The sequence below is a fragment of the Anguilla rostrata genome, chromosome 2 (assembly GCF_018555375.3).
Source record: "Anguilla rostrata isolate EN2019 chromosome 2, ASM1855537v3, whole genome shotgun sequence".
NCBI classification, from domain to species: domain Eukaryota; kingdom Metazoa; phylum Chordata; class Actinopteri; order Anguilliformes; family Anguillidae; genus Anguilla; species Anguilla rostrata.
Genome location: NC_057934.1, coordinates 53,998,360 through 54,013,883, shown reverse-complemented (window position 1 = coordinate 54,013,883; position 15,524 = coordinate 53,998,360). Strand labels below are relative to the sequence as shown.

Below are 15,524 nucleotides of genomic sequence, written 5' to 3'. Positions count from 1 at the left end.
GAACGCACATAATAAACGGGAACGCCGTGTTACTTAACTGTCCAAATTAAAAAAAGATGCACACAGTCTATAGAGAGAAAAAAACACTATTTATAGTGAGAACGGCAGGGTGGATAAGAGCTTACTGAATCATCCAGCAGGCTTCGCCTCCCACCAGCAGCGCCTAATAACACATGATCTCCCCCGCTCTCCCGTCCAGTATCTAGGCCTGCAGTCTGCTGCTTTCATATCCCTTCTCCAGGTAAATTAATCACTATCAACTGCGGCTATGGTTTAAAAGCGAGCAACGAGAGAGGAGCAGGCTTCTGTTCTGCTGCTTAAGCAGAGAGCACAAAGAGACCACCGGTGCACCGGAGGAAACCGCTCAACCAGGAGAAAATTAGTGAAAGTAATTAGTAGCACATGCCATTACGCTGGCACTGTGCGGGAATGTCATGGCTGACGGTGCGCTTGATTGACAGAATGCACGCGTGTGCTTCTTGAAGAACTGCGCACTATATCCAATTAAACTCCACTCCTCTTTCTCCATTCAGAGCGATACATGCCTGTGATAAGCCGCTTTCCTTTCACAAGGCTTTTCATCGCAGAACACGAAATAAAAAAAACACATAAGCAAAGAATAAATCTTTTAGGTCGGAATATTTGGCTTAAGGAACTATAAAAACAATCCACTATAAAAAATCTATCGAAACAAAAACCGACAAACAAACAAAACAAGGGGAAGAAGTTTAATACTGCAAGGGTACTTTAAATTAAAAGGAAATCGCATTTAACAGAATGACATACAATAAACTTGGTAACCACATTTATGCAACCATAGTCCCTTAAAAGAGATGAAAAATAGGACAAGCTGAAGATGCAGTCAGACTGGATTCTGGCAGACTTGCACTGATCAAATGTTACAGAAACTCAAGAATATAACTACAAAATGAATGACTTTGCTATGATTCATAATTTACCTTGGGGATGGCAAAAAGTGAGAAAAGAATTCTACCAAGTTCTGCATTTTTTACTATTCTGTTACGTGTCTTCTCTTCACAGTAAAAAAAAAACAAAAAAAAAAACACTGAGACACTTCCACAAAAGGGGCGTCTTTACACGGCGTAAATACCAGCCCAGAATGCTGGGAAGGAAGAGGACTGGAATGTAAATTTTGCTCGAGCTTATATATATATTTAAAAAAATGGAATGGAGTTATGAATTTTTAAAATGGGAAAAGGGTAATCTCTTGAATCTCTTCAAGAAGCAGCAAATACAAATAGCACAGCTTGTTCCTCTGCCCTCGAATAACCCCAAAAGCAAAAAAAAAAAGGATGAGGGTCAATAAATGGTTTGGAGGGGGGAAATACAGTCCCACCCTACAACGAGTTGATTGTGCAACGTCACAGCGGCGGCGCTTCTGCCAGGACGAGCTCCCGTTCTTTCCCAAGCTCGCCGGTTCTGCGCGGCGAAACGCTCCTAGTTTGAGAGGGAATATTCACAGGCTAATGTAAGGTCAGTTTTAAGGGGACGTGCTTGCTTAACCTTTCCCCAACGAGTCAAAGGGGGGAAAAAACGAAACGAAAGCAACCGTCTCAATTGCACCTAGAGCTGCGAGTGGTGCATTTTTATACACCGCCCTCTCGAGTTCCACACAACCCGTAATGAGAGTCTGTGTTGGAAAAAAAAAACCCACACAGACTTATAAATATCAGCCACCTTTACCGCTGTCAATAGTGCTCAGCCCACAATAATTATCCCCCCCAAAAAAATGCTCAGTGCAGAGTTGGCATTCTCTGGTCCCGAGAGAAACCGAACCCAGCCCGTCCCCTGATGCTGCTACGCAGATAGCAAGATGGGAGCCTGAACTGAGGTGAGAGAATAAACCACTAATCCAGAGTCTCTCTCTCTCTCTCTCTCTCTCTCGCTCTTTCTCTCCTCCACTCACACTCTCTCGGCCACTCTCTCTCCCTCACTCTCTCCCCCGCTCAGCGTGTGGAGATGAATGAGCCTGGGTATTAGTTACAGTGTTTGAAAAGGATCAGGCCCATGCGGTGGAGGAAACAGACCCCCTACAGCAGAACAGGTGAGGCCGGAGCACAGACGACTGCGTCGGTGAAACACAAGATAATCATCATTAAAAAAAAAAGCCCCTCCTAATGCTTGTCAAAACACCACAACTTCAGGCAGCGGAAACATACGGAAGGAATAGCTCCCCGTTCCCTTCACCGGCTTGTGGGGAAATTATACAGTAGCATGCATTGTTTAACAATCCAGAATGTGGGTAAAGATTTCTGCTCCCCAGGGAGATGGGAGATGCTTGCACAAGCAGATTTATTGCGCGGTATTGACTCAAGAGTTGAAAACCAGCCGCCGTCATGAAAAAGAAATCCTATACCATCGCTGGTAAAGACAAATGCGAACAGGGGGGTTCCGATAACCAGAGGACGCAAATTTGCAATCTAAGGAAACGAATGAAAACACAGTGATGATGTAAATATCCAATAACCCCGCTTTAGAAATACACATCCTAATACTGGAGTACACTGTAACAGCGCATGAAACATGAAAGAATTCTCTGCCGCTTTCTTGTTCTTTAAAAAAAAAAAAAGACAGTAAAATGAAGCTGTGGCAGCAAGCTTTTAAAAGTAGCAGCTCATTTAATACAAGTCTCAAAGTACAGCTGATCAGCACCTCGTCCACTTCCTTTCAGACAGTACAGAAGCACACACTCTTACTCACACACGCGCACACACACACACACACACACACACACACTTACTCTCACACACACACACACACACACACACACACACACACACACACACACACACACACACACACACGCACACACACACACACACACACGCACACACCACACCCACACACCACACACACACAAAACACACACACACCACACACACACACACACACACACCACACGCACACACACACACACACACACGCACACACACACGTTCGCCTTATTCATTCCCTTTCGTGCAACGCACACGGGACCAGATCGCATGTTCAATCGCAGCCTCCTCGTGAATAGCAGCAGTTGAAGCGCCAGGCTTTACGAGCAGCAGCGGCGAGGAACACACATCTGCATGTCTGCTTATGGCTGATCCCAGCGAACGCGCAGGGACGCTCCTGCATACAGGGGATCTGATCGCCTCCGAAGAATTCAATATCACAAATTCCTCCGTCTGCAGCGAGCGACGAACCGGATATGACAACGCACGTCTCAATATTTACACCCCGTCTAGTGTATCTGCAGCAAATGCAGAATTTGGAAATACTTCACATAAAAAATAAAAAAAACATTGGTCATTACTGCATTGTTTGTCTCACAAAAATCAAGCACGGACAAAAGATCATACTCTGTAATTCTGCACAAGTACGTATGTACACATGATTTCACAATTCCAAAAGAAAGGTCAAAGTATTTTAATGCGTATTTCATTTCATTCGAAAAATACAATTTGTCGAACGCTTGGAAAATCTGCAAAATGTTTCCATCTGGAAAAAAAACATGAATATCTGGATTTTTAAATAAACACAATTGTTCACCCTACTTTTTAAAATACCTGAAAAAAACATGCCATAGCAATGCAGAGTTATAACATTTTACCATTCAACATTCATAAAGCGACCGTGTTGGTTAATAATTTTGTCTGAGCCTAGGATTGAGTATAAATCCCTCACCAATGTGCCATACCTACGGCGTGTATCGATGCCTTCATTTCTTTTTTAAACAAACTGCCACGGAAAAAAAACTACCAAAATGCACCAATAAACATGTAGAAAAATTGTGCCCCTTTGTATTATTTCACTTCTGCTCTGCATGCAGATGACGGTGCGTTCTGTGCTCCTCTCAGGCTCCCTGGTAGAGAGGAGTAAATGGGGGGGTGTAGGAGTTGTAGGAATCCACGAGTTTGAATCAAACTGCTACAGAGCAACAAAGGGCAGGCCGCTGGTGCAGGGGAATGAAAAGAGAAAAAGCCAAGCGGCCGAAGTTCATTTCGTCTCTGAACTCGCTCAGTGGCTCGTTTTACACACACACTTCAAGCTGTCTTTTGGAGGCTCAATTGAGCAGGGGGACCAACAGTTAAAGATTTTTTTTTTTTTTTTTTAACCATCCAGAATGGCGATTTCGCAGTTACTATTTTCAAATGTATTTCGGCTGAAATATGTTCAATGTTGACATTTGAATGTAAGCATTGCAAACTGAGACGTATTCAAAAATACTATTTTTTATTTTTTAGCCATTTGAATGCCGCTGCGAGCCTGTAAAATAATGTGATTTATAAGCCTCTTACTCATAATGTAAATATAAAGAAATTGCATGCGTATGGAATAATTGCCATATGCATTTAATTAATCAAGACTGTATTTTCAGGGCTTAAATATATAAACAGAACAGAGACCTCACTGTTTTCCAGCCAAAGTACAATAATGAATGCAAACAGCACTTTCTATTTATTTCCCAGATTTTAAAAAGGAAAAATAGGCTCTCCAGCATGCATATGATTTGTACTGTAAAGAAAAATAACACTTTTCACACTACGAAATTTGGGGGATTAAGACAGAGAAGCTGTTTGGTAAAAACTCTTATGGTATTCATTACTGGACAGGCAATTAAGTAGCCTGTGTGAACACAAACATCATCAGGGAAAACTAAAGGCATACACACACATACACACACTGTTCCTCTCAAACACACACACAAACCCACACACTCACACACACACACATGTACACGGAAACACACGCAGACACACACGTACACACACACACACACAAACACACACACACGCTCACACACCTGCACACACACATGCACATGCAAACACACACACATACGTACACAGACACACACACACACACACACACACGTACACACACGTACACACACACACACACACTCAGGCAGAGTGGGACATCCCTGAACACACTGGCAGAGCCGGTCCCCACGGAGCCCCCCGCTCTGGCACCTGCACACACACGGTGCCCGTCGCACCAGGACGGCCATGCGCCCCCCCCCCCCAGCAGACAGCTGTTGGGTGGGCACAATGTGGGCAGACGGGTGGGCTCGGACGGGGTCGTAAAGGTGATGTGTGAGCGCGATTTGGAAGGAGGATGCGGCAGGTTATCTCTCAACAGCCTTATCATTTTTTATATTGCTGCAATAACAAACTGTCTGGAGGAAAGCACCAGTCTGCTGCCGCACATGCTGCCGGTAGTAAAACAGATTCTCACACACTCTCCCACGTAGCGAACAAACAGCCCCGCGTACAAACACACACACACACACACACGCACACACAAACCTCAAGAACCCTCTCAACCAAGTGAGCCAAACACCATTTATTCCTATTGTTTGTTTCGGTATTGTGTGGACATCTGTCTCTGTTTGGCTGGCTAGCACAGTCGGGCAGAGGCAGATAAGTCAGAGAGTCCACAGCCATGAGACAATAAGTTCTGCTGAAGAACTGCGTGCTTTCAGTCTGAGTGCCAATGTCACAAAATTATGCTTGCATATCAAATAATATAATAATTTTAATACATATCCACATCGGTAACGTATATTAGCCAATACGAAAAACAGCTTATGGGTCAAGAGCAGTGTTTACATTTACAGTTTAAGAAAAAAGTGTTGAATGAATGAAATGTGATGAAATGAACAATAACATGACAAAACACACACGCGTACTACAAAACTGATACCTCAACAAAAGCTTTGGGATGAAAAGTATGTGAAAACAGCATGCGAATACAAAAGAAAGAAAATCACAATTAGCACCAAAAAGCAGAGTTTAGCGAGCTGTCCCCCGATCGCTAGGTCTCCCGACGCGCTGCGCGAGCGCATGAAAAGACTTTTTAAAAGACTGAAAAAAGAGAAGAAAGCAAGAAAAGAACGGAAGGAGAGAGTGAGATGACCCCTGCTAAGCGGGTGCCGGGGGGTGGGGGAGTGGGTGGTGGGGTGAGGGGGGTGAGGGGGGTGGTGGTGGTGGTGATGGCGGTGTGGGGGGAGGGGGGGGGAGGGGGGGGAGGCGGGGGGGAAGGAGATGAGGGAACACAATGCTAGCACGTGTCGCGGGAGACTACCGGAAAAAAAAAAAGGAGAAGGAGAGCAGGGAAGGCGTCTTACCTCGGGAAGGTAGAGGAATGCCGGGGGGCACTGGAGGGAGTGAGGTAGCATCCCAGACCCGGAGAGCAGCAGACAGCCCGAGTTGGCCATGGAGCACAGCATGTGGTAGCGGGACGTTTTGCGCATCAAGCTGGGAGATCCTTCTCTCTCTCTCGCTCTCTCTTTCACTCTCTCTCTCTTCAGTCTCACTCTCAACCTCTCCCCCCTCTCTCTCTATCTCTCTCTCTCTCTCTCTCCCGGTCTCAGCCTCTCTCCCACTCTCTCTCTCTCTCTGTCATCCACTGCCCTGCTCTCTTCCCTGGCTATTGTTGTTCTTTTTGTAGTAATTCTACGGCTGGCTAATGAATTGTCTCTTTAGACGTCTTTGTTGAAGTGGAGGGACACAGAGACACGGTACACACGCGTGTGCCAGGGCTGCCGCGGCCTCTCATCAGCGCTCCACTGTTTACTTTAGGAGGAATATAAGCCAATATAAGCATGCGGAGACAGAGGGGGAGGTTCCGGATGAAATTGGGAGGGGTAGCACTGGCTGCGGCAGGGGGGTGGAGGTGGGGGTGTGTGTGTGTGTGTGTGTGTGTGGGGAGGGGGGGGGTGATGAAGTCTCTCGGGTATTCAAACATCAAACAGCCCACTGTATAAAATGAAGGGAATGTATAATGACATTACAACAGCTGATCCTCAGCATTAACCCCTCGTGGGACCCAGAGCGCACTACACTGTGTCTTTAATTGCAGCCTCGGCTAGCAGCCCCTACGCTTTCTGCTGTGGCTACTCGCATTTTAAGACATGAACAAAACTAACGTAACGCTCCTTAAAGCAACATATTCTAAAAATAAAAATAAAAACATGCAGGAGACCATCTATTTTTATTATTACCACCTACAAAAATGCTTTTCTCCACATTTATTTGTGACTCGAATTAGTCTGGACAGTCTACTTTTCTGAGATTTTTTTTCCAAGACCATTTTTCATAATAAAGAAAATTTGAACATTGGGACCTCACATTAACACAGAAATTAGTGGTAATTAGTCATATCAGTGTAATGCATGCATTTCTGTGTGCTGACAAAAACCTTATTAATTGGACTGGCTACACATTGCTTTGAGGCATAAGTGCAGTTTTTTCTTTAAAAAAAAAAAACAAAAAACAAAAAAAGAATGCTATGTAAAAGGTACACTGACCCTACATTACAAACATCGCGGTAGACTTAACAAAACAAAATGATGGCTACTGTTCATTTTGGAGCACGTTTATCCTTTTGATGCAAAGACACCAGATGTGCCCCTGTTGTGGACAAACAAAACCCCCGCTGTTTCTCTCCTGCCAAACCGCCCCCCACCCCCCACCCCACACACACAACCCCCCCCTCCACCTTCTGAGTGATGTTTATTAAAAAGCCACCAAACACCAAGCCACACACGCTGTCCTAAAGCCAGTGTAAGGGGACATATATGTAAGGGACATTCATTAATACTGAGAAGTACTTGGTGCTTCTTACTCAATTACCTCAACGGTTGAAAAATCTGTGTTTCTCCTCTTTCCAGATGCAGCGGCATCTACTTAGAGGAAATGTGAATTCCAGACACATCTTTATATGTGACTGAGGAACTGCCATTCGAAGAGGTCCTGACCATCATTCTCAAGTTTCACAATTAAACTGGCTTACAAGCTTCATTACTTTACGCCATTTATCTTGCTGTATTTTCCCCCTCTCCCCCCGATCTCATCCGCGCAAATGGACCGGCGTTCTGCTGTGGCTGACATGTCTCGATGGTCTCCACGAGGCTGCCCCAGCATCCCCTGCTCACAGCGCCATCGCGCTCGCCATCAATCCGGCGCTCGCATGACTCGCACGCCGTTTGTTTAACGGTAGTCTTGCCGGGTTCGCCGGGACTGCCGGTCCTCTTCCGCTCGCTCCGGCACGTCGGCCATGTCGGGAGAGCCGCGGCAGGAGCCAGAAAAGCGCCGGCGCGCCCCGGACCAGGAGAACGGGTCCGGAGCGGAGACAGACGCTCCAGTTTTAATTGTGCTATAATCTTGTCTAATGTGCTATAATCTTGTCTAATGTTTAAAGGGAGCAAGGGCTCATGTCTAAGGAGTATGGAGGGATTAGTATTCTGTGAGAGCAGGGGCCGGTACTAAGGTGTGTAGCAGAGAAGGAACCACAGACACACAGGGGTGTGGTCAGAGTCTGTGTGGTGTGGTGTGGTACTATGGACAGCATTGCATATGCTCAACCCTGCCAAACTATCCACATCTACATCACAAATACTCATATAACTGCTTTTTTTTTGCTATATTCTACCTTATCATCATCATTATTACTATTTTGTATTTTTCATCATCATCATCATCATCTTCTTCGTCGTCTTCATCATGATTGTCATGTTTCATAACTATTTGTTTTTTGTGAACATAATTCATTTTAATCATTTAAAAAATGAATGACAGTTTTCTTAATATTTTAAAAGAAATTAGTTGGAGTATTATGCTTAAAAAAGAAAACAAACAATATCTTTGTAACAATGATTATTTTGAAGTGCAGTCTCTTTAGAAATGTTTTTTTTAAATGTGCTAATGAGATGTTTACAGAGAATGACTGTTTTGCTTTTTAATCAGAAGTTCTCTTACCTACTAAATTAGGCCATTAAAAATTCATTAACAGGTGGAAAACATTTACTTAAAAAAGAGTATTTAAGTAATTAAGCAGTGAGTGTGGAAATAAAATTAAAACCATCTGCTTGGAAAACAATGCTTATGCTGCTTAGATTACTGTTAAACTGGCTTCTAATTTGGAATGCAATTGTGCTGCTTAAAATTATGAAAAGCAACACATGCTAAATAATAAACAGAACCTTATAATAAAATGTTTTGAAACATTTAATCTTGGCTTAAATTGCCAACAATTTCAGTTACTTGCAACAAAACTAGAGCAGTAATCACGGTGTATAGTGAAAGTGTTATGCTGAAATATCAGTGGGACCTCATTCTTTTGGAATAAGGCGTTCAGTAAATGTATGTGACAATCTCCATACGCTTCCCAAACGAGAAGCCACCTTGAGGACATTCGAGGAGTTGCAGGATGTTCTGCACTTAGCATATTACCCAGCATGCATCCGCGTGGAAAATACTAATCTGCCTCGTCCTTCATGAGTGTAGAAGCCAATTGCTCTCTCATTATTATGCAATAAGACTTAATAATCATCAATCACATGTATCTGTTGGGTTAAAGCAGTCACAGTCAGCTCAGCACTCTCACCACACACACTTTGTCAAGTTCCCCACGGAGAGATCATAAGTGTGATACAGGAATAAGCAATGGAGAAACGGAAATGAAGAATGATGAATGATCAAACATGAAGGCGATATGGAGGGGGTGGGTCATTTGCAGGTGACACCCAAAGGACACACTGTCTCTGATGTTTTCACTGGGTACATTTAACGCCACACATTAAACATATTAAGCAACGTCGAATATCAGTGTGCACAAGACGCAATTTAATTTAGGCTGTTGTGCACATTCTACTGCTGCTGCCAAACGCTCGCATTATTAATTTTTATGCTGTCCTTCATACTGTGGTTTTACTTTATACTTTACACCAAAAATATTCAACCAAAACAAAACAATACAAGGAATATATTTCAGTTTTTAAACAGCTGGATTCAGACCTTCTGTGAGTGCGCATGCAGGGTCACACACATTATAATTCAACAGTCTTATGTAGCTTCGTCAGCTGTCACCAAACCAATGTTAAAAAAGCAAGCTTGATTCTGCCAACCCCAAAACAGTTTAAATAGGTAGTGACTTTCTCATAATTTTAATAGTCATCATTTCAAAGTCTAATTTTGGTTTTGAGGTAAAGCACACCATTCAATTTAAAATCTATTTGATTTGTATAGCTCTTTTTCACGGAGGCCTGAACCTCCAAAATCCACCTAGAAAAGCACTACAGTCGTTTGAGAACATTAATATTGCATATTAAAATTGCATTAATAATGTCCTTCAAAGAAATGACATAAGCTGCAGAAAAGTGAACAGCTACATGAAGTCATCTTTTAGCAAATTAAGTTAATGACAGTCAAAAATGCAGGTTAATGTTCCATGAAAGCATAAATGACATCTATGAAGGATTGCTCTGGGAGGGGGAGAAAAGCACACACCCCATATACGCACAAACACACAAACACAAGCAAAATGATTTTTTATCTTCTGACCAATAATACCCAAAGAGTTGTTCTACAAGCAATTCCTTTCCAGCTTTGTGAATACAGGCGAGCAGACAATCTTCAAGGCCGTGCGTGATAAGAGACCGGGGTCCTCTGCTGGGGATTTGAGAAGCGTCCTCCAAACATGTCACCGTGATAAGCCTCGGCGCTATCTCGGCCATCTACACTGCGCGCGCGTCGCCACCATCCGCACGCCGCTCCGTTTATCCGCGCTGGCGAAGTGACTACAGGTCTGCCGCTGAAATTGGGACCTAATCTCTGTCGGGTTCTCCCTCACGAAAGCCGTGGCCATTTCAGAACTTCCCCGCGCTCCCGAGTCCTGGTTTCCTCCTTTACCGGGGGGTTCTTTTTCTCTCCCTCTCAGGTGCCGTATAACAGTTAGCCTCGGCTGCTCATTTCCGGACTCCCGCGGACTCCGGGGCAAATTCGACGCAGAGCATCTCAACGCGGCCCGCAGATCTCCCGCAGCCTCTGACGCCACGGCGGAGGCTGCCCTGGAGAGACGCGCTCCCGCTCTGAGGACAGCGCCGCCCTGCGGTTCCTCTGCCCTCACGCGTAATTAGGGCACAAAGAGACCGTCTTTGCTTTCTTCGCTCCGAGCACAGACCTGAGCAATTATGAATATTAATGCCGCAGGGGTGGTACAATGACGGCGGCACTGTGACAACAATGGAGTTTGAACTGTTTAGGTGCCAAATCAGCGCCATTTACCACTCAGCCATTGTTGACTGTCAGCAGAACAGACGAGCGCAGTTAGAGTGGGGGCCGGCTCACAACCCCGGTGCCGCGCTATTAATGGCTCGTAATTAAAAATGAGTTATGACTGGGATGAATGGCACAGGAACGGAGAGCGATTCTCCGGCACGTTCAAATGTGGAAAGATCAGCGCTCAGCGTGCACCGCCACAGCAAACAGATCCAGAGAAAGCCGCGGGATTTTAAGACGCCATTCACCTTTTCGCGAATTCGTTAAAGGGAAGCACACCGTATTCGACCGTACTGGCTTTGCCGTCGCAAAAAAGTTGCGCAATGCTTACTTATTTCTCGCCTAAAAGCAACCGCCTCAGTTACAGACTTAGGCACTGGTGGGTGATGCTTAACCCTGACTCTGAACGTTGAGTGGCACAGAGAGCGCAGTCTGGCCGGGCCCGGCTCACAGGGAAAGGGCTTCACAAGCACCCAGCCAGCGCTGAGGCCATTAGAGAGTCGGCTGGTCAGCGTGAGCACCGTGAGCAATTTCACTTCTCTCCATAACAACCTCTGGCTCAAGGTGGACTCCTAAGCCAGGCTGGTTTAGCGCGTGCCATAATCCCGCCGCACTGCCAGGGAGGGCTGAGAGAGGTGTCTTCGGAGGGCTTAGCTGTCTTGCTCAAGGGTCGGATTACCCCTGCCAATAAAACACCTTAAAAGCTCTCCACAAACACTGCTCACAAAAAAAAAATTACAAAAGCCAAGGACCACAAAATGGAAACCTGCGATGGTGAGACAACGCAAAGAGAATATGGCCAATATGGCCACTGACCACCCATCACCCCAACCCTCCCAACCCACACCTGTCCAGGCCCTAGCAGACCACTGGAAGGGAGGGTGATGCAGGAAGTGCCACTGTTCCTTGGTTTGGTGGGGGGGGGGTGGGGGTTTGGTGGAAAGGTGTGGATGGGCAGGACTACAGAGAGAGCTGACATAGACCACTGCAGGAAATCACATCAGATCAATGATGAAATATTTATTTCACTTCTGAGAGATGCTTCGGGCAACTCATCACCAAGAACATGCAAGTGAATGAAGGCACGGAGAGAGCAGGCTCAGTGCCCACTTTCTGCACCTTCATGCACCTTGTCTTACATCTTTAAAAGCCATAGAGCAGAAATGCACCCGCTCTTGCCCTTTCTGCCACGAGCTGATACGCTAACCCTGTGCGGATGAATTCATTAGGAAGCGTATTAAGAATGGCAGGGGTACATTAGCATGCCAGCACTTCAAAGGTATCTGACATTTTTCAGTTCTCATCAAATTTAGCCGATCCAGCTGAGGTGAGAGGCCGTGTTGACATGGTGAAGTAATGGATTCGTAGTATATTTAAAACAATATATATATTAAATGATTTATTTTTATTCAACATTTATTTAATCGAGAGACTCCATTGAGATCAAAATCTCTTTAGCAAGGGGGACCTGACATAAAACACAAAGTTAAACAACAAGAGAGCTGACAAGTTACAAACATCTAACGGGGAATGAACCAGTAACGTAAAAGTAAGTAAAAAGCAGAGCAGAGGGTAAAAGCAGGAGCATACTTCAGTCAGAATCATGAAATACAGTACGTGTTTAAAGCCAGAAAATAAAATTAATTGGTCAAGCTTTTCTTTTCATATTGTTACAACTGTAATTGTAAAATATCTGAAACTCAACTTTCCAAATTCAGTGAAGGAAGAAGGGACTTTAAAGAGTATCACTTTCCTAGAGCAGATGTGATAACTGTGTGAATTCCTAGTTAGCAGACAGCTGAGGTATGAAGAAAGTAGACCAATTATTGTTTTATAGAAGAATACATACCAGTAGATCAATGTTCGCAGATATAAAGAAGTCAACACAGACCATTCATATAACAGACAATGATGGGGTAACGATTTAGCACCTGAAATGAAGTGCAAAGCACTATAGCAAACCATATCCAAGGCATTTAAAGTCGACGAGGAAGCATGCAAATAAAATGTCTCCATAGTCTAAAACAAGTAAAAAGTAGCTAAGATGAGTCTCTTCTTGATTTTATAACTAAAACAAGATGAATTCCTGAAATAGAAGCCAAACTTGTTCTCGGTTTCTTAATTAATTTATCTATATGCAATTTCAAACTAAGCTTACAATTAAGCCAGATCCCAAGGTATTTATAGCAAGATACTCATTCAATGTACTTGCCATTTAGAGTGGTGATTTTCAGTTCATCAAAGGGGTCCATTTATAAATCAAATTGCAAATACCATGCACAAAATTATCTAGTTCCTTCTATTAAAGTGTACTTGCTTTATTTCATATTTCTTACATATGCAAATAAAAACATGAAAATTATGCAATTATGATTTTAACAGTGGATTCAGACTGCAGTGTTTCTTATTGCACTGTAGTTCCAATTAATCTACAATACAGTTTATTAAAAAATGTTATCATGCAAACTCACTGTGATGAAGTCAAATGCTCCTTTAGGGTTTCAATTGTTTAACATTCTGACATATAAGCATAAAAAGTCTCTGATTGTTTCATGCCATTTCCGCATTAACCCATGCAAATTAGGCTTCTGGATGTTGTTTTTTTCATCACCGATGTGATGTTGATCTCCACTCAACCCCGTCTTCTCAAATGAAGAAAAAAATCAGTGAGAAGCTTTAATTTCTTTCCTTGTCTTTATGAGAACTTAAAAGCTCTATGACATTGAGACTTCAAAGCGAGTGAGCCTTAACTTCAAAGATGGTTTGAACTTACTGAAATATGTATTATTTTCCTACATCGTGACAGATGCTTTCTACTTTATTGACACAATGCAAAAACCATGAAAAAAGAGGTGAAAGGCAAGGGATGGATCATGGGTTGAAGCGAGGGGGACAGTCACTCTAAAAACACAGCGCAGGTATGAAAGTCTGCAGCGTCTGAGGGACGTGGCTGTGCGCAGGAACCGTATGCAAAAGGCACTGGCCGTCTCCCGGAAAGTCACTTTCAAACGCGGCGTCCCAGCTGATGGAGCTCCGCATTTGAAATGAGGAGCGCTTGCAGGTATCAAAGGGGGCTAAAACTTGACAGAGGGCCCCCAACATTAGGAATTCCTCTACCTTCATCCCCTAAGGTGCTTGTCCTCTGCAAGGTGGAACAACAGAAAGGAAAGTCACCTCTCTTCCCTCCGCTGCCTAGACTTATATACACCTAATACGGGATCATTTTTCCCCTTCGAAATCATGACCACTTTCCTTATATATTTATCGTTCTAACAATAGTAACTTAATCTCTTTTGTACTATGTGGCATAGCTGTAGTTTATAAGACACTTTTTCTTTACAATAGAGCCCTGTGGGGGCTGCTGGGTGGCTCATCCTGGAAAGGCACTATGCAGGCACATGTATGGGCTCCATGGTTTGGTTTTGCAAACAGACCATGGCAGCGCTGTGACTGGCACCCCTCTCAGGGTGTCACGCAATTGGTGCTCGTGTCACCCAGGAAAGGTGGGGGGGGGGATCTGGGGGTGGGGTGCGGTTGGTGCTCTGCTCTATAATCGAACTGGGTGTGAACTTAACAGGATTAAGCAACCCACTGCAGTGTGTACGTGGCCTATGACACAGTACTTTGCAACAAATTAATACTAGCTTTTAATCATTAGCACTACATTTTAAAATCTGGTTATTGATTGCTGATTTTAACTGAACTTGTCTAACAAACATATTTTCTGCTGGTAGAATCTGAGAAAAGTGAATTTTCATGCAGTTTCCATTCATGCAATTAAAAAAAACAATTCTTCAACAAGACTAGTTTTTTGCAAATAAATACAGTACATAAGAAACAAAATGTTACATTCTGCACCTTAATGTAGGAACTGTATTTCTAAATATAGAGTTACTGTTATTCAATAATATATACATTATGAGTAATCTTAAAATAGCGTTTTTACGATTAAATCTTCAAAGGATCTTTTCACTGCTTCTGTTGGATACCGCCTGCCCAAAATCAGTCTTAGAAGTTGGTGGCATTTTCTGCTTCTCTCAATCCAAGTAATCCCAAACACTTTCAATGATGTTGCGGTCTGGACTCTGGGGGGGCCAGTCCATTGTTCTGAGAAAACCAGCAGCTCGATCTTCTTCTTAGCAGTGTGCTTGGGGTCATTAGCGTGCTGTAGAATTAGTTTGCTTCCATTGAGCATTGTCCAGCGGATATAGCATGATATGTTTTGTTTGTATTTATCAGCATTCATGATGCCTTCAATCAAAACCAAATAATCAACTCCATATGTTACACCACCCCAAACTTGCTCCTCCATCCTGCTTGACTGAGGGTTGTAGACATGGTTCCACGAGTCCTTCATTGCTTCCATGGTGACCGCCTTGTCTTACTGCACTTTGGAAAATCTCAAATTTAGACTCATCTGTCCATAAAATCTTGCTACGCACCTCAGGTGTCCAGTTT

General features: G+C 43.8%; 1 protein-coding gene across 11 annotated transcripts in view; it reads right to left on the bottom strand.

Moving 5' to 3' along the window:
* The window catches only part of rbfox3a (RNA binding fox-1 homolog 3a), a 549,809-nt gene that overhangs the window by 113,412 nt on the left and 420,873 nt on the right, over positions 1-15,524 (bottom strand). Inside the window, exon 1 of one of the 11 annotated variants that reach the window (XM_064323099.1) lies at positions 6,134-6,588. The exons of 9 other annotated variants lie outside the window; for them this stretch is intronic. In XM_064323099.1, coding sequence (XP_064179169.1) covers positions 6,134-6,259 — 126 coding nt within the window. In that variant the 5' untranslated portion in view covers positions 6,260-6,588. Of the gene's footprint in view, positions 1-6,133; positions 6,589-15,524 lie in introns of those variants that run through there. One more of the 11 variants, XM_064323098.1, reaches the window with a different exon arrangement.